The sequence below is a fragment of the Zingiber officinale genome, chromosome 5A (genome assembly GCF_018446385.1).
Source record: "Zingiber officinale cultivar Zhangliang chromosome 5A, Zo_v1.1, whole genome shotgun sequence".
NCBI lineage: Eukaryota > Viridiplantae > Streptophyta > Magnoliopsida > Zingiberales > Zingiberaceae > Zingiber > Zingiber officinale.
The window spans coordinates 151,850,154-151,870,038 of NC_055994.1; the positions used below are offsets into that span (position 1 = coordinate 151,850,154).

A 19,885-nucleotide genomic window follows, 5' to 3' on the forward strand; every position below is an offset into this window, starting at 1 on the left:
ACATGTAGTAAAAAAAAGAGAAACAAATCCTAAAATTGAACAGAAAAAGTATCCTTAGAGCAATTCTCCAAGTAAAAAAAATCTAGCCTCAATCTACTAGGGATCTAGACACCGTGTAGCCTTGGAGTGGTAAGAGAAAATTGAGTTGGCCAAGCAGTATGAATAAAATGAATAAAGATAAAGTGTAATTGTAAAATAATAATTGGATGCATGCACTGCAATTAACATCATGAATAAATAATACTACAGTTTGTCATCAACTGCAAATTGCTAGAATTTCAATTAAACGAGTGTGATTGGATCTATTTATGAGTTTTACCTTCTGCAGTCCATATTTGTGAAAGAGAGTGACATCACATGCATGCTCTACATGTGTGCAACTACAAAGAAAGTCCAAGCTCATCTGTCGATGTTACTAATTTAAGATCGAGGAGAGAAAATTGGTATAATTGCTACAGTCTAGATTATCTAACAGGTTGAAGGTTTTTATCCATTAAAAGTTGTTATGTGCAAGTATCTTATTCTCTGCAAGTGATTCATCATGTGTAAGTAATTCATCTCGTTTTATGCTATCACTTTTGTTCACCGTGCCCTAATCAAAGATAGCAGATATAATTATCTCCCATCCTTAATGTGTATCAACACTCCAAATATCATCCTACATATTGCATATAGAAGTCACATATACGATATGTATGAAAACAACATATATATTCGACACAAATAATTCACAGGATAATAACATATACAAGCTGTATAAGTAATCTACATGTATAAACTATAATAGTTAATATGGTATGTGAATAATGGAAAACCACCAGAAGCCAATGCTACGAGAGCAAGGAAAGTAAAAGAGTCAACAATGTAACTCGCTCCATGCGAGAGTTAGTGATCTAGACTCAACTTTATTCTCACTCAAGTTGCATCTGACCAAATCATATCTTGACAACTCAACTTCCAAGATACAACCACCACATTAATACCTCTTACAATCACACCTGCAACACTGAATCACCATCTTCTTAAATTCTCAACTCCCACCCTGTCTTATCTTAGCTAAAAAAAACACCCCCCTAAAGTTTCAACTCTAGTGCACTAGCATCCCTTCTTAATCAGCCTCTTTCATTGGGCATTCATCAACCTGTAAAATAGCAGAATTAAGCTTGCCACAATGCTAGTTTAGAATTATTTCACTCCACAAGTACGGTTTACACCATTAAACATTTTTCCATTATTGAATCAATTTCTTTTGATGTTTTGCTGTGTTCTCTGCACAATCTGATGAATTGAGAACCTCCTGCCCCTTGGACTATCTTGATTTACAGTTCCACCTGTTTCAAAGAAAAAAGAAGAGAAACCTACCAAATTGCATTGTGATTCATTGAAATAATACCAATAATTAATTGCCGGAGGAAGAAAAGGCACCTCGTTGCTGCACGAAGATCTTCTCCCATTCGTGGGCTACTAGAAATGAAGAAGAATAAGGAATATGACACATCTCTTTTATAGTTTTCAAAGAAAGGGACTCACCTTTTATTTTTTTTTACCCTTGTTCTTTCAAATTTAATTATTAAGTGTACATATTTTTCTGTTTATTCTTCATATTCATTAATCCAATTAGTTTTTATATTATATCTATATTACGGCTTGCATGTGTCTTTGTGACGCATAGAGCATATATTTTTCATTTTTCATTACCATGTTATATGGGGTATCTAGCTGCTTGTCTCTCTATGATTGTCCCATTACTTCCTCCTTAACTCGCTTGACTTCTGCTCTTCAATCATGTGCCTTTTAGAATTCAACGTTGAAAGTAATCCAGTTGAAATGCTTGTATGGTAATATAAGCTTGCTATCATATGCAAACTCAGGTTTCATGGAAACAGTTGTTTTAACTTATAATGGCTAGTATTATGCTTGGGCATGTTTATTTTATACACCTTCTAATTGCCTACTGTTTCTTTTCTCATCGTCTTTTGTATTGATTAGGAATGATTTTTTGACAATAGCAACAACACGTCCTGAGACGCTATTTGGTGATGTAGCCATTGCAGTGCATCCTACGGTACATTTTTTATTTACATAATTTCATTTTTGATGAGAGTTGGTCTTGTTGCCACTGTTGACAATAAAAGAATTTCTACTGCCTACTTGCAAACTAAGCATCTTGTCTTTCAATTTGTCTCACTAGTTATTTACCTGTTGTTGCAGTAATTTCAATGCCATTAAGTGTAGGAAATTGAATACGTTTGAGAAATAAGCCCTCCTTAGATTATTGTTCTTTTACACTTAACTCCTTGGATTGTTATATTTACAGTTCAGTGATATTCCATTTACATTGTGGACATCAATACGCATTTAGTGAATGCAAGCTATGTCTTTAAATGTCTTGGCATTGTGTTAGTAGCTTCTTTTTTGTGTTTTCTAGATTATCTCTATGATCCAAGAGACTGAATGTGCCCTGTTGATATGTTATAGAACAATGGTTCTTTTCCCTTCCAATGATCAGGGTTTTGTTTGGCATGTTTTTCTTTTTTTAATAGTGACTAATTTGATACAGGATGAACGCTATGCCAAGTATATAGGCAGACTGGCAATTGTACCTTTGACATTTGGCCGACATGTTCCTATTATCGCTGACAAAGTAAGCTGTGCTGAAATTTACTGTGACATTTGAATAGATTGTTGACGCTCCTCTTGTTTTTTAAATGATAATTATTATGATTTTGAAGTGTATGCAGGAGGAAGTTGGTGAGCTCACTGCATAAACATTATGTGGATGCTTATGTAGTGAAGTTTGTCACAGTTTTGTTTCTTTAAGCAATCTTTTCCATCTCATTTTTTTTATTGTATAAATTGCAGATTAAATGTAAATATGCTAGATTGGTTGTGTTCTTCTAGTCTATCTATCTATCTATCTATCTATTTCTAGCTATCTTAAGTTGAGTTAATTTGCTACGTCAATTGACAATTAAAAGATCATAGGAGTATTCATCAACTGCTCTATGAAACACTTCTTTAAACCATAACAATTTTCCATTTTTCTGCCATTTACCACATATTGTTACAAATTAGTGTTATTCTGCTATAAGAAATGAAGGCTGACAGTGTTATCTGCATATTTACGACCCTTCTTGAGGCCCTTAGGTTGGTTTTCTGAGAAATAGGTGACTTATGAGACACTAACTGTTCATTTTGTCTTTTCCCTGATATTCTTTCAAGTTATGGTTGACAAGGAGTTTTTGTCAAAAGAACAGCTTTTCATGGTTCTCTGTCTCTTTTGTTGATGTAATTTTGCAGTATGTTGATAAAGAGTTTGGAACTGGAGTCTTGAAGATTAGTCCTGGACATGACCACAATGATTATCATATTGCTAGAAAGCTTGGCTTACCGATACTCAATGTTATGAACAAAGATGGTACTTTGAATGAGGTCGCTGGGATATACTGGTAAGGCTTCAGTTATGAGATACGACTATTAGGATGTGTAATTTGAATATATAATTTGGTTAGGTTTTTGTGATGTATCCCCTTCTGTCCAATTGTGACTCTTGATTTGCATTCTTATGATTTATTATTATTATTTTCACAGTGGATTAGACAGATTTGAGGCTCGAAAGAAGGTTTGGTCTGATCTGGAAGAGACTGATCTGGCAGTAAAAAAGGAACCTCATGTATTACGAGTTCCCAGATCGCAGCGTGGTGGTGAAGTATTATTCTTCTTATTTATTGTGTGCTAGTATATTTGATTTTCATCTGTTAATCATTTACTGCCCATGATTTACTATTCCACTAGGTAATAGAGCCACTTGTGAGTAAGCAGTGGTTTGTCACTATGGAGCCATTGGCTGAGAAAGCCCTTCATGCTGTTGAAAATGGAGAATTGACCATTCTTCCTGAGAGATTTGAGAAGGTACTTATTGGTGTTTTTAGTTTCTTCTTAGTTGGCTTGTTTAATTGTTTTACAAAAAGAAACATAGAACCTGTCCAATGTATGACGAGCTACTTTTTAGTACCATTTTTTTCTTTCATTTTTTTAATTTGTTTAAACTTTCCAAGTGATCACACAAAATTTATATTAGTTTTCCTTTTGAAGCGGCAAACACAGAATGTCATCCAGATGATTTAAGGTGATTCCCTACATTTCTAATATAAAGCTCTCTTGGTTGATAATAACAGACATATAAACACTGGCTGACAAATATCAAAGACTGGTGTATAAGTAGACAGTTATGGTGGGGACATCGAATTCCAGTTTGGTATATTGTTGGCAAAGATAATGAAGAGGATTATATTGTTGCTAGAAATGCTGAAGAGGCTCTTGTTAAAGCCCATGCCAAATATGGAAAATCGGTGGAAATATATCAAGATCCTGATGTCCTTGATACCTGGTTTTCAAGGTTGGCTTTGTCTTTTGGAAAGTCATGAATGTACGAATTATAGTTGATGTCATGGATTAACTTCTTGATTTCATTTATTTTTTGAATTTCTTGATTAAATGGTTTTGAAGCATTTCATACATTTCTTGCCAGTTGTTTTCTAAATGTCAGGGAAGTTTTTTTATCTGCTGAACTCTTCTTTTTCGATCTCTGCCAATTTGTTTACAGTGCCCTGAAATTCATGTGATAAGTAATTAGACATTTTGTTTATCCTTTCTAATGATGACTATCACTTGCTTTTCATGGCTCTGTGCGAGTTTTTGAAGATGTTGCTGCTTTTGACAATGATGTTTGCTATAGGATTTGTAGTTTTGTTTACTGTAAAGTGATTACTATGCAATATTCTATCCAGTGGCTTATGGCCTTTTAGCACCCTGGGCTGGCCAGACAAGAATGCTGAGGATTTCAAGCAATTTTATCCCACAACCATCCTGGAGACTGGGTTTGTTGTTTTATCTCATTTGTGATTAACATAATATTTTACTGCACCTACTTGAATTTATGAACTCCGCCCATGATGACCAGTCATGGCCGGTCCCAAGCCCGGATAAAGGAGGAGGGTTGCGTTAGGTTGCCAGCCAGCGTCAAACTATGGCAAAATTTCATGAATGAACCTACTTGAATTTATGATTCAGGATTGTCTTTTAAGCATGTTGTATGACTATGATAGTATGATCATCAAAATTTTCTTTGACATGCTGACAAAGTTCTCCAAGTTATTATAAAAATATTGTTAGGTTTTATCTTATCCATCGCCAACTACTGTATCTTGCTCCTGAGTAGTTCAACTGTTCAGTTATTCCTTTTATATGTATGCCATCCATGTAATGAATATGTTATACAATCGCCTTCACTAGAAAGGACAGAATTGTTAAATATAACTTTTCTTTTCAGTTTTTAAAATTTTCTGCATTTATCTTCATCGTCATTGTGTGAGACTTATTCTACATTATGATATGATGATATTACCAGAATGAGAAGGCACCAACTATACATGATCAAAAGTTTTTTCTGTTGCTCAGCAGGCAGAATTTGCCAAGAGTGGGATTTTGTTATGATTAAAACTTTAAAAGATTGATTAATTTTATTACCCCATGTAAACTTTGCAGTCATAACTTTCCACTTCAGTTCTTATAGGCATTGAGGACACTTGGAGGTTGAAAATGAAGTTACTCTCAACTCTGTCACCAATGATCATGTTAATAAAATAAACAAGCCAATCAAATAGTATTTCATCTTATGTAAAAAGGAAAACAGATTTTTCTTAGAGGTGCTTGCTTTTACTGTCCTGGAAAATACTTTTTGATAGAAGTGCTTCTAGATATTGGGATTGATTTGGCTGCTACATCTTTTGACAGGCATGACATTTTGTTCTTTTGGGTAGCTCGGATGGTAATGATGGGGATAGAGTTTACTGGGTCTTCCCCTTTTTCTTATGTTTATTTGCATGGGCTTATCCGTGATTCCCACGTGAGTATTAAGTATTGACTAAGTATTACGATACACATACTTCTTTTATTATCTGCTTTCTCCTATATTACAACTGAGATTTAGTAGGATATGTGGTTGAGTTCTAAAGTTTCTGTCCAGCCATGATATGTTTCGGACACCTGATTCATATGCTTTCTGTGATGTTTTAAGTTCAAATTTGTTTGGAATGATATTTTAATTAAAATTCTCTTTGAAGTTTGTCGAGATTGATACTTTTATGAGCTTATACCTTGTAAATATAGGGGTTGTTACCTTATTGAAATTCATTTAGTATAAACGAAAAGACAACTTTAATTAGTATATGTATTATGAAATGGTGCCTGATTATATTTGCATATGTGAAGTTTTTTTTGCCCAATTATATGCTTTGAAGAAATCCTTGGAATATTCACTTTTCTTTTAGTCAATCTTAGATACCTGTTCTGTTGCTCCTTGCAGTGCGATTTAACATCTCAGAACAATAAACCATTATTTATGCTTAGTTGTTTGGTTTTTGTTTTTAGATTATATTTGGAAATTTGGTATTGTAATAGAGTATAACTGATATTGAGATGATAATTCACATTATCCCTCTAGACCAGTGTGGTTATTATTGACAATCTTTTCTGTATTTCTCAGAGGGTTTTCATTTTATGTGTTGATATAGTGTTGCACAAGTTGTTTTGATCAGACAATGACTGAGTGTCTTCTAGATTAATAGTTTAAACAACAATATATGAAAAAAGAGTCTAGCAGTAACCAAGATGTTCTTTTGCGTCTAGTTTTTTTTCCTTAGCTTAAACAGCTTGCTTGCTACTTGCTACTTGCTACTATCCATTTTGGTACTAACATGCATCTTCTGCTGTTACTATGAGTTTTTTTTTTTGGATGCTTTTCTTCAGGGTCGAAAGATGTCTAAAACCCTAGGAAATGTCATAGACCCTATTGATACTATCAAAGAATATGGTACTGATGCCTTGCGATTTACACTTTCTTTGGGCACCGCTGGTCAGGTTGATTCTCAATTCATCTGATATTCTCTATGTATTTGCTGCTTTCCGCTTTGATTATCACCATATGTTTTCTATGTCAATTAAGTAACTTCCAGAGCTTACTTTGTGACTCAGGACCTGAATCTTTCCACCGAGAGATTGACATCGAACAAGGCTTTCACTAACAAACTATGGAATGCTGGCAAGTTTGTATTACAAAATTTGCCTAATAAAAGTGATGCTTCTGCATGGCAACACATATTAGCATATAAGGTCCTTTATCATTTTTCATTACCTTTTCTTCTACTTTATATGATTAAGCATGTTGATATGTTCTGCTGACATTATAGGATTATGTAGAAAAACAATCCTGATATTCAGTTATCTTTTTTCTTGGTTGTTAAACTATATGCCACCAAACATTTGAACACTATTTCGTCAAAATGCTATTGGTTATCATTTGCAAGATTCAAGTTTCAAAGCAGAGTTGAGATAAACATATGAAAACCATGCTTTTAGGCATCTATTTCAGAGTGAGACTTTCTTCTACAAGTGAAAACCAGATAAATCTATCTAGCATATGTTTAACATGTGTTTTGGGTAAAGAAATCGAGGATGATTTTACCCAATGAACTTTGTCCTTTGTTGCTAACTTAAAGTTCAGAAGTGTGGATGCAGTATGAATAGAAAGCTATGGAGTATTTATTAGTTGGCACTACAACAAGTTAATGTCTGATGTTTGACTTCAATTCTAGCACCCATTCTACATATATTGTAAAGTTTTATGTTCTCGCGCCATTTTCTACTATTAATTGTCCCAATAATGTTTCATCCAGTTTGATACTGAGACGGCACTTCTTAAATTACCGTTACCAGAGTGTTGGGTGGTGAGTGGATGCCATTTATCTCTTCCTTTCTTCTTTTCTTATTATCTTATTGAAAGAAGTGATATTTTAGGTCTCAGAGCTTCATGAGCTAATTGATGTTGTCACCACGAGTTATGATAAATTCTTCTTTGGAGATGCTGGCAGAGAAATATATGATTTCTTCTGGGGTGACTTTGCTGATTGGTAAGCAGTGCTTGTTGAGACAATAGGATTACCAGGCAATTTTTATTTACGTTTTTTGTCCTCTAATATTCCTTTTTTTTTTTTTTTTTTAATTTTAGTGTGATCCACTATACATTTCTAATTCTAATAGATCTCACTGAACATTTTGAGTTAGTAGAATTGTTTGGCTTTTTTCAGTCATGGTTATTATCAAGTTGTGTTGTATTCGTTGTTGTCCTAGATTTGCTCTTAAATTGCAAAGTGTTATAAATAAGTCAACAATGTAAATGCTAAGACTAAATGTTTATTTTTGTTTTTCTAGAAATACTAAGAGAAAAAGCCAAGTGTGGTTAAAATTTAAGTTTGATTTATTATTCAATAGGAAGAAAAGTTAAAGACAATAATTTATAGAGTTGAACATTAGAGGTCCTTCTTTCTACTGTATGGATGGTTTGACCAAGATGCTACTTCTTCATGCTTTATTTGAGATTGACTATGGAGCTTATTTTTCGAACTCAGCTGCTCCCTACATTTTAATATTCAACCTTATGTTTAAGATTTCGTTCACATGGTCTTCATTTGAATCAAACTATCTTCTCTGGTTTAATATGTTCTTTATTTGGATCATCTCTGGTTAATAAAACACTCAGCTGTGAGCACAACTCCTCCCATTTTTTTTTATCTTTTTTTAATCATTGCTAATGAGTGCTTCTGTTTACTCAGTCTCTCACCTATGTCTATGAATATCTTTTACCATCTCATTTTCTGTTCTTGCACATCATAATAGTTATTTCAATTATCTACCTCTTCATTTCCTTTAATTCTAAGATATATTTTTTGATACATGGTCCTTTGTTTTGTGGGTGAAAACTTTTCTGATTCGCTATTTTGGTATATAAATATCCATCTCTTGATTGTTTTCTTATTTCAGTATTCTATGTTCCCATTTATGCATAGAGGATTCCGAGGAATAGTTTATAAGCCATCTTTTGGAACTTACCAGTCTTCTAGGTAGTTCATATATATATTCTGTAATAAAATTTGTCCAAGTTGTTATTTTTCCTACTTCATCTGTGTTAGTTTTGATATTGAATATGTTCCTCTCGTAGTTCTTCACTGGTCCATTTGGGTATCTTTGCGTAAGCTTATTGATTCTTTGCATTTGTAGTCTGGATTACTTTGTAATTGGCCATCTAATGTTTTGCAGGTACATTGAAGCGAGCAAAACTCGATTTTACCATTCATGGAGCAACTCAGTAGCCTCTGTAGCACAAGGTGTCCTTTTATATGTTTTTGAGAACGTTTTGAAATTGTTGCATCCATTCATGCCATTTGTCACTGAGGAACTATGGCAGGTACACACAATTATAATCTTTCATGTTTCCTCATTCTTTAATGTATGTGATTGGATTCTAATTCCCTCATATTTGTATCAGCTTCATGGAATTTCTGTGACAATCTGTTTTATGCCTTGTTCACCTGTATTTACTTGAATCGGTCATACCATGTTTGCCCCATTCATGGTTGCAGTTGGAAAAAACAACTGAAGGAAGAACAAATAGGAGAGACAAATATATTTTGTTCATTTTGTGTTCAAAGATCAATCATATATGCTATTTATTTGTTTAAAAAACTAGATGACAAGTTGTGCATCCTAAGCATATATTGATTTTTTTTTCTACCATTGAGCTCTATGTAAAGTTATATCCATAATAATAATTAGGTTAATAAGGTCGAGTATTTAGTCTTATGGCAAACACAAAACGATCCAAATTCATAATATTGTTTGCATAGTGTACATTGGTTGTCAGCTTTTATTATAACCTTTTGTTCTGGTTTAGTAATGTATATTACTTTGTTTATTAATTAAGTCAACTAATGTAAAATTCTTCAGAGAGTAAAAGTACTTCAAATGACTTTTTTTAACTTGAAGATCCATTAAAAAACTTGGCTTGTATTTTCTGGTGCATCATTATTGATTAATGAAGGTCTATTCCCTGGTTTGACCATAATTAATAATGCTCAGACCTATACCCCTTTTTGTCTATCTTCAATGAGTTTTGGGTTCCCTTTTTGTCTATCTTCATTATTGCATACACAATTTTATTCAAGTGTTTGAATCTAGCATGGCATAACAATTAGGTGATACACTGACCCTTTTCTCTTGGAAAGCACTCTCTGTCATATGTCCTTTAGTTTAAAAAAAAACAAATGTACCACCAGCCATCTTTTATTATTTGTAGTTAAATAAAAATGAATATATAAAGAGAATTTTCAAATAGATGTGCAAAGTTAAAATGGGAAAACTAGTTAAGATGGTACCAAGATGTTCATAGACATTATAAGCATATATCTAAGGACCTTACTATTGTTGTGGGTATGCACCAAGCGTTTATTAGTCATACTTCATTAATAATGCTTACTTGTTGGAAAATACAATGTTCTATAGATTATTGTTTGTTTATGGTGTGCTAGTTTTAGGTACACATCCTAATTTTGGACAATTTTGGGATGGTTTGTGACTTATATATCTTCTACATTTCAAACCTTTTTTTTAATCTCTTGCAGCTTCTCAAATGCTAGGTTATATATCCAAATTTCTCTTTGATGTTGTCTTGTATATTATAGTCACAATCTGACACATGTAGTTCATCTGCAGGCATTGCCTTACCGAAGGCAAGCACTAATGGTGTCACATTGGCCCCGGACTTCACTTCCAAGAGATGTCATGTCTGTAAAAAGATTTGAGAACTTACAATCATTGGTTAGTCTTGGAACTTTTGAATATTTTGTTCTACTTCTTTAGGTGTGTTCTTTTTGTTCTTATGTTTTGTTTTGTTTTCTGATTCTAACCCTTCACATATCTTTGTCCTTCATAGATTAGAGCTATTAGGAATGTTCGGGCTGAATATTCTGTTGAGCCTGCTAAACGAATATCTGCATCTATTGTTGCTAGCAGTGATGTCCTTGAATATATATCAGTAAGCAACTTTTTCTTTATCTTATTGTTGGTTAATCCAACTCAAACACAATAATTATGTAAGTCCTACTTGTTCAATGTTGTTTGCATCTTCTCCCCAGTGATTCTATTGAGAAAATATATTGCTTGTAATTTTTTTTTTCGCCTGCATCTTCCCTCCACTTGTTCTATTGTGAGAATACATTGCTTGTAAAACTTAATTTTTATATTGATTTCAGTTTTTTTCTTGGTTAATTGCTACTATTAACTAATTACTTGGCTATAACCTTTCTTTTCAAGCAAAAAGACTCTGGTCATGGTTTGTAATGATTAATGAACATCTGAACACATGAAAGCACACTAATAAATGATAGAACTTTTGCATTGTCCTACCTTTTGAGTGATTGATCATACCAAGTATCTAACAAAGTAACTAGTTATGGCTTCTTTTCAAGACAAAAGAAGGCAGGCATGGTTTGCGACAAATAAACATCTACACAAAAGATTTCCTTAGTAGAATATTAGCATCACCCAACCATCTTTCTATGACAATGTGGGGTGCGTATTGAGAACATTTCATCACTTTGTCTAATGTTTGTTAGGCCTTTGAGGTTTAATTTTATTTGCATTTAATAGAGTCAACTTGTTTCATTTTCATATAAATAACTAAATGCCATTGAGCCATGTGTTTCAAACTTCAGAAAATGATTTGACTTCACTGCATTTGGAACTCATGGACTTTTGTTCTATCTGTGGCTTTCTTTCTTGTGAAGAGTGAAAAAGAGGTATTGGCGCTGTTATCTAAGCTAGATCTGCAACATGTTAACTTCGTGCAATCTCCTCCTGGTATGTGCCTCAACACCCTCACTTTTCATAAATGTCGGTGCCTATTGGCATACATGTTGTGGTTTTAATCTTTGGTATTAATAGATAATGCAAAGCAATCAGTCCATTTAGTGGCAAGCGAAGGTTTGGAGGCATATATACCTCTAGCAGATATGGTCGATATATCAGCAGAACTCCAACGGCTTTCAAAGCGCCTTTCCAAGATGCAAGCAGAATATGATGCTCTCGTTGCTCGCCTCAATTCTCCTAGTGTATGAAACTACTTTTCTTTTACTTGATTCATATATTAGGTCACTTGTTGGGTTCAATTTTTAGATTAAATTCCTACATGTGTGGGATCTTCAAAATATGCAAGTTATCTGAGACTTATTTTGGTGCAGTTCGTAGAGAAGGCTCCCGAGGACATTGTACGTGGAGTTAGAGAGAAAGCATCTGATGCAGAAGAGAAAATATCACTTACAAAAAATCGGCTTGACTTCCTCCAAGCAACAGTTTTGTCCACAGACTAATTCAGATTCGCCCATTATTCTTTTCTCCAGATTATTCAAGAGGAGATAGTTTCAAGGCATTATTCCCTTCTTCAACCTGCTTCAAATGGTGACAGTAAGAGCAGGGGGCATGAAGCTGCTCGTGAACATCACATGCGGAAATTAAGTTTTCTTGATCGTGCATAAGTGTGCTTTTTATTTCGCTGCTCCCCTTGATCCAAGTATTTGTATTGCAGCTAGAGAAAAGACAATAAGTGGATATTATTATGGCAAAGAAACATTATTATGTCCCATATTTAGTAATTGAAACAATTTGTATGCACTTGATCATACAGTGCGCTCACCTACCAAATGGGCTTTTACCTTTTTTTTTTTTTTTTGCTAATTTAACTGAAATTCATTCATATAATTCTGTATGCATTATTTGGTTTCAAGATTATTGGATTGACCACATCTGTTAAAATCTCTGATTCCCCTACTGGCCAAGATTATCTGTTTTTCTTCATTGCATGGAAGAAGAGTTTTCTATTGGCCATCAACGTATTAATTTGGTCATATAATTTCAAAATGAAATGCCTTTGCTATTGCTTGTGTAACCATTTAATCTTCTACATTCTATTGTGAACAATATCAAACTATTGGAGTGGAATTGGCTTATACATTTCTGATTGATTCATGTGTTTTTATTTTTATAATCATATCTAATTTTTTGAATCGATTAATTTTGGAGATGATTGGATCGGTTATATAGAAGTTTTTTACCATAAATTTGAAAACACAAATAGTTTGTTGCTTTGTCGTCAGTGTTTTAAGATTGTCTTCCCATTGAAGACAAGATTTATGCATAAATTTATACCGATCATAGGATAAATTTTGAAACACAAACGTCTTATTGTTCAGTAGTCAATGTTTTAGATTTTTATCTTATTAAAGGAAATCATCCTGGAATGTCATAGTTGAGATTGAGTGTTTGGGAACTAATAGGACGTTATTATCAGGATTTAATTTTCAGACCAATAGTATTTGCACGTAGATATATTATTTCAAAGTCTGTTGAAACTTAAATTCAAAGATTACATATGAGACACTTAGAAATAATGTTTTACTTTTCATCATAAATTTTGAGTTGAAATGGTCGATCAACATATTTTTGTCAAATCTAAATTTTAAGATTTAGCCGAGCCGGTAACTATGACAATGTGGTAGATTTGTAAGCATAAATTATGAGACTTGTAATTAACCCTTGAATACTTTCAATTGTTAGATGAGTAAAAATGATTTATCAAATATTTTAAATAAAATCATTTAGGGTGTTAATTTGAATTAAAAAACTGAACTCTTTATAGTCTCAAAAATATATGAACCATATCTCATTCAAATAATAAAAATTTCGCCTTCAATTATTTTTTTTAAAAAAAGAAAGACTAAAAATTAATTTAATTAAATAGCGTTGCAAAAGTTATATACTGGTCTAAAACAGCGCAGTTTTTTAAAAATTATGCAGTCTCATTCATGTTAATTTAATTACACTTTTATCAATGTAAAGTACCACAGTTTAATGTTTATTTTTAAAAAGTTCTTTTTTAAAAAAAAAAGTATATGGCTCCCGTTTTTATAAAATATATATCTCGTTCTTATTCATATAATATACTAAAATTTTACCAAAAAATTATAATAAATTAGTTTTGTGGATATATATATATATATATATATAAAAGGATAATCGCATAATTAACTATAATTAATAATATAATTAATCCTGCACTTAAATCAACACCTAAGCCATAAATTGGCGCCACTTCCTCCGCCGTCTGTCTCAACTTTCCCCATTCCATCTTTTTTCGGCGGCAAAAGATGGATTCAAGGGTTTCTGCCGTCAATTGCCCCTCTTATCCACCTCCGCTGCTGCCGCCACCGACAACGTCGCCTCCTTCCTTCCCAATGACTACCCAAGTCCTGGCTTCTGTGCCGCCACCATATTCCTCCTCCTACGCCGACTGTTGGCTTAGAATCGAATAGGACAGCACACTCAAAGCACACAGCACACAGCACACAAGAAGAAACAAGAAGAATAAGACAAATAGGAACTTCACTTATGAAAGGAAACCTTACAATGAGATACCTTTTACATGCCTCTAGGACTCTTTATATAGCATCACAAATGATAAGAGCACGAACACAAGATCCATAAAAATAGGATCTAGATGAGATCCATAAAAATAGGATCTAGACCAAGTAATAACTAATTATCAAGATAATAAAACATAAAAAAAATGACGTGGAGAGGATTATTTCTCACATTACTCCCTCTAATCCTGACATGATTGTAGATCACGGACGCCGAGTAGTTGTCGCATGGCAGCTAACTTCACTCCTGGCAATGCTTTAGTTAACGCATCGGCTCGCTGTTCTCCGGTATTAACGAACTCCACCACAATCTGTCCCTTCTTAATGCATTCTCTGATAAAATGAAACCTTGTATCTATATGCTTGCTTCGACCATGGAATACCGGATTCTTCATGAGAGCTATGGCGGATTTGTTGTCAACAAACAAAGTTACCGGTTTTGGCTTTACACCTGTTAATTCACTGGCAAGGCTCCTCAACCACAAAGCATGGCAGGCCGCAGTTGTGGCTGCCATGAACTCTGCCTCACAAGATGAAAGCGCCACTGTCTTCTGCTTCTGTGAGTTCCAGGACACCAAACTTTCATTAAAATAGAAAGTCATTCCACTTGTGCTTTTCCTTCCATCGAGATCGCCGGCTAAATCACTGTCCGAGTAGCCGAATATACCAATTTCCTGGGGTCCCTTTATGTAAACAAACCCAAAATAAATTGTACCTTTTAAATATCTGAGAATCTGTTTGACCACCCTGTGATGCATGATTGTAGGCCTCTCCATGTATCTGCTCGCCATTCCAACAGAATATGACAGGTCCGACCGTGTGTGAAGCAAATATCTCAGACAACCAACAATGCGCCTGTACTCCGTGGCGTCAACTGGAGTCCCTTCCAAGTCCTTATGCAACTGTGTCTTGGGTTCCATTGGATGCTTTGTGGCATTGCAGTCTGCCATCTTGAATTGAGATAGAATTTTCTTGGCATAAGCTGATTGTCTAAGTGAAATTCGGCTCTTCTGTTGCTCCACTTCAATCCCTAAGTAGTAGGAGAGAAGACCCAAATCACTCATCTCAAATTCTGTCATCATTTGTTGTTTGAACTTATTGATTTTCTCTGTGCTACCTCCTGTCACGATGAGATCGTCGACATACACTCCAACAAGTATACTTGCTTCTCCTTCACCTCTTGTATATACTGCATGTTCTTGAATACATTTTTTGAAGCCGAGCTCTACCAGACTCCTGTTCAGCCGCATATTCCAAGCTCGTGGAGCCTGCCGCAGTCCATAGAGGGCCTTGAATAACCTGTACACCTTATGTTTATGATTTTGTACCTCAAACCCTTCCGGTTGAGAGACGTATATTTCTTCTTCTAACTCTCCGTTAAGGAATGCTGACTTCACATCTAGATGGTGTACCTCCCAGCTTCGATTCCCTGCAAGTGCAAGAATGACTCGAATAGTATCAAGTCTAGCGACCGGTGCAAATACCTCTTCAAAGTCGATGCCTTGTCTCTGTACATAGTCTTTAGCAACTAATCTTGCTTTATACTTAACAACTTTCCCCGCTGAATCTTTCTTCAGTTTGTACACCCACTTTAGGCCAATAGGTTTGTGGCCTAATGGGAGCTCAGTTAGGGTCCAGGTCTTGTTCATCTTAATAGTTTCCAGTTCTTCCTTCATTGCTTCGTACCAGCAAGCCTCGGTTGTAGCCTCTTGGTAACAGGTCGGCTCTTCAGACATCATCAGCATTACCTCATTTTCTTCTTCATCAATACCAACCACTTCCTCAGTGTTGGCATATATATCGGCAATGGACCTAAACCGAACTGGCCCTTCATGAGAGTCAAGTGAGGTAGTTGTATGGGTGCTCGATGATGATGTAGATGGACTTGATGCTCTTGTCATGGGTACCACGGCTGTTGCCGGTGGTGCGACATCTTCTGTTCCTGCCTCAATGTCTGCTACAATAATCACCTCGTCGGTGTCGAGTGCATCCTCCACCATAAACTCCGGTAAGTTTTCTTCATGGTTAGCACCTGCAGTCCATGTCCATTCACTATTTTCTTGAAATACTACATCTCTACTTACTTGTAGCTTGTCATGCCTTGGATCAAATAGACGATGAGCTTTGCAACCTTCCTCGACACCCAAGTATACCATGGGTGAACTTCTGTCGTCAAGTTTCTTCAGGTGAGGGGTTGTATTTTTCACGTATGCAACACAACCGAACACTCTCAAGTGGGCGAGATGTGGCTTTCTCCCCATCCAGGCTTCAAATGGGGTACGGTCTCCTAGCACCTTAGTTGGGAGACGATTTAGCAGATAGACAGCATGCCTAACTGCCTCTCCCCAGAACCTTGCCGGCATATGTGTACCCTTGAGGAGAGATCTTGCCATGGCCATCACAGTGCGATTACGGTGCTCTACAACGCCATTCTGTTGGGGTGTGTAGGGAGCCGTAAAGTGCCGCTCGATGCCTTCATTTTCACAGAATCGAGTGAACTCTGTGGATAGAAACTCACTGCCACGGTCTGTCCGAAGTGTTTTGATCTTGTACTCAGTCGTGTTCTCCGTCACGGATTTGAATTTCTTGAATGCTTGGAATACATCTTTCTTTGCTGCCAATACAAATACCCACATCCATCTTGTATAATCATCAACAATCAAAAAGAAATAATTGTTACCAGCCAGTGTACTTGGTGAAATTGGCCCGTAAATATCAGCATGGAGAAGTTCCAACGGCTTTGTCGCTCTGAAGTTTGCTTGGTGCGGGAATGGTGACCTTGCATGTTTAGCGACCACACATACCTCGCAAAGTTTGTTCGGCTGGGGCAATGGAGGTACATCAACTGCCAATTTATTCTCCCCTAACAGCTTCAAATCGTGAAAATTGACATGTCCGAGCCTTGTGTGCCATAACCAGGTTGGGTATTCTAGGCTTGCTAGGAGACAGACTTGCTTCCATGTCTTCAAGGTTACCTTGTACAAGCGATTTTGTGTTCGCTTTACCCGCATCAAGAGCTTCCCGCTCCTATCAATCACCTTCATGATATCTTTCTCCATGTGCACTTCGTTCCCAGTTTCTGTCAATTGACCGAGACTTATGATATTACTACAAAGTTTCGGAATGTAGTATACCTCGTGGAGAGCCTTCCGATCGCCATTCTTGCATTCGAACACAACCGTCCCCTTGCCCATGATCTCAATGGTTGATCCATCGCCAAATCTCACCCTCCCGGTGATGGTTTCATCTAGTTCTTGAAACTTCTCGCGATGGCCAGTCATATGGTTGCTGGCACCGTTGTCAAGGTACCAGACGTCTTTATCTTCTTTCTTAACGCCGCGGTACATCTCCGGTAGCAACCTATTTTCACTGAGCAGAATGGTATCCTGCCGCTCATGCCTAGTGTCAGACTCCTCGTGGGACACGGTCAGTGCCGGCTCTTCATCGGTGGCACAAGTGAGGTGAGCCTCATCATCACGCCGCTTATTGTAGCATTCGGACGCATAATGCCCCATTTTCTCGCAATTGAAACATTTTATATGTGTCTTGTCTCGAGTGCCACTGTTGTTGCCGCTAGTCCCTCCTGCACTGTCTTGGCATTGCGTACCACGACCACGACCGCGCCCTCGCCCACGTCCACGCCATTTGCCACGACTAGGGCTGTTGGACCCACGCCCCTTTCCTCCTGACGAACTATCTACGTTGCTCCCCTTCTGTCGCATTTGCCATTCGGCATGGGTTAATAGGAGCTCACCTTCAGTGCCGTTGGTGTTGCTGCGTAGTCGTAGCGTTCGTTCTTCGTACGCCTTCAGTCGCCCTATAGCCTCCTCAAATGGTATAGACTCAAGGTCGTAGAATTGCTCAATACTAGCAACAATAGGAAAGAATTTATCAGGGACAGAATCGAGCAATTTTTTTACCAACGAGGAATCTTCAAGCGTGGCACCAAGGGTGGAGAACTTGCTGCTTAGGGCGCTGAGCTTGCCAGCAAACTCATCAATCGTTTCGGTCTCTTTCATCCGGAGAGCGTCGAACTCGCTCTTCAATGTTTGTACACGTGCCTTCTTCACCCGATCACTATCAAGGTACCTCGTCTTGAGGCTGTCCCAAACTTCCTTCGCCGTCTTCTTTGTTGCGATCTGGAGAAGGATGTCTTCGGGGACACATTGCAGGATGTATGCACGCGCCTTTTTGTCCTTCTTTGCATCCACCTGGGCTCCTTTCGCTGGCTCCACCGCCTCCCAGACTCCCTGGGCATCAAGGATCGCCTCTGTCTTTATTGCCCACACAGTATAATTGTGAGGACTTAGCATCGGATAGGGAAATGACACTCCGCCGTTCTCCTTTACTGGGATGCTCGACATTTTATGAAATTGTAGATTCTTGGATGTCTTATACTACCAATGCTCTGATACCAGATGTTGGCCTAGAATCGAATAGGACAACACACTCAAAGCACACAGCACACAGCACACAAGAAGAAACAAGAAGAATAGGACAAATAGGAACTTCACTTATGAAAGGAAACCTTACAATGAGATACCTTCTACATGCCTCTAGGACTCTTTATATAGCATCACAAATGATAAGAGCACGAACATAAGATCCATAAAAATAAGATCTAGATGAGATCCATAAAAATAGGATCTAGACCAAGTAATAACTAATTATCAAGATAATAAAACATAAAAAAAATGACGTGGAGAGGATTATTTCTCACACCGCCGACGAATCTGCGTCCAAAGCCTGTGCAGCTTGCAGATTTCGTCGCCAGAAGTGCAAGGGCGACTGCCTTCTCGCCCCGTTTTTCCCTGAGGCAGACGAAAGTAGGTTCCAAAAGGCTCACCGTTTGTTCGGCGTCAGCAAGATGAAGAAGATCCTGGAGCGCCTCCTCCCCCATCAACGCGCCGTCGCCATGGCGACCATGATTTACGAGTCAGAGGTCCACGCCGCCAGTCGGGACACAGGATGTCTCGACATCATCCTCCAGTTGCACAGTCAGATCGAGCGAAGAGCCGCTGATCTCGACCACCTCCGACGGAATCTTTCGCTCCCTTCTCCTACGCCCGCTTTGGGCACTGCCATCGCCGGAAACGGTGAAATAATCATTCCACCTACTACTACCGGCAATCTCAAGCGTCGTTGCCAGGATCTCCCGGAGAATGAACGGAAGAAGCAGAGGAGACGATGAGACAATTAATTATCACATCGGAGAAGCTATTGACATGATTGACGGAGTGTTGGCTGATTTTACCATTTGATTATTATTTTGTTCGTTATGTACTCTGTGACTGTTGTATACATTACGGTGATTAATTGATTGATTTATTCTTGTTATTTGTGATTGATTATGGAGATTGTTTACTTCTGTATTCACTAGTAGCATGCCGTTTGAGAAAAGCCAATTAGTCTTCTATTTAGGATCGTAAATAAATCGAGCCAAGTCGAATTTTGGAGTGTTTAAACTTATTTGATAAGATAATCGAGCCGAGCTGAATTTAAAATGAACCAAGCTT

The 19,885-nt window shown here is 36.8% G+C and overlaps 1 protein-coding gene across 1 annotated transcript in view; it reads left to right on the forward strand.

Moving 5' to 3' along the window:
• Positions 1–12,574, forward strand: part of LOC121980212 (valine--tRNA ligase, chloroplastic/mitochondrial 2) — a 16,280-nt gene extending 3,706 nt beyond the window's left edge. Inside the window, exons 8-25 of the mRNA XM_042532171.1 lie at positions 1,910–2,065; positions 2,561–2,644; positions 3,301–3,449; positions 3,592–3,709; positions 3,796–3,912; positions 4,179–4,399; positions 4,791–4,880; positions 5,797–5,908; positions 6,811–6,921; positions 7,036–7,173; positions 7,737–7,787; positions 7,858–7,970; positions 9,157–9,304; positions 10,609–10,713; positions 10,829–10,930; positions 11,682–11,754; positions 11,839–12,005; positions 12,135–12,574. Coding sequence (XP_042388105.1) covers positions 1,910–2,065; positions 2,561–2,644; positions 3,301–3,449; positions 3,592–3,709; positions 3,796–3,912; positions 4,179–4,399; positions 4,791–4,880; positions 5,797–5,908; positions 6,811–6,921; positions 7,036–7,173; positions 7,737–7,787; positions 7,858–7,970; positions 9,157–9,304; positions 10,609–10,713; positions 10,829–10,930; positions 11,682–11,754; positions 11,839–12,005; positions 12,135–12,263 — 2,184 coding nt within the window. The 3' untranslated portion in view covers positions 12,264–12,574. The remainder of the gene's footprint in view (positions 1–1,909; positions 2,066–2,560; positions 2,645–3,300; positions 3,450–3,591; positions 3,710–3,795; positions 3,913–4,178; positions 4,400–4,790; positions 4,881–5,796; positions 5,909–6,810; positions 6,922–7,035; positions 7,174–7,736; positions 7,788–7,857; positions 7,971–9,156; positions 9,305–10,608; positions 10,714–10,828; positions 10,931–11,681; positions 11,755–11,838; positions 12,006–12,134) is intronic.
• Positions 12,575–19,885: the final 7,311 nt, after the last annotated feature.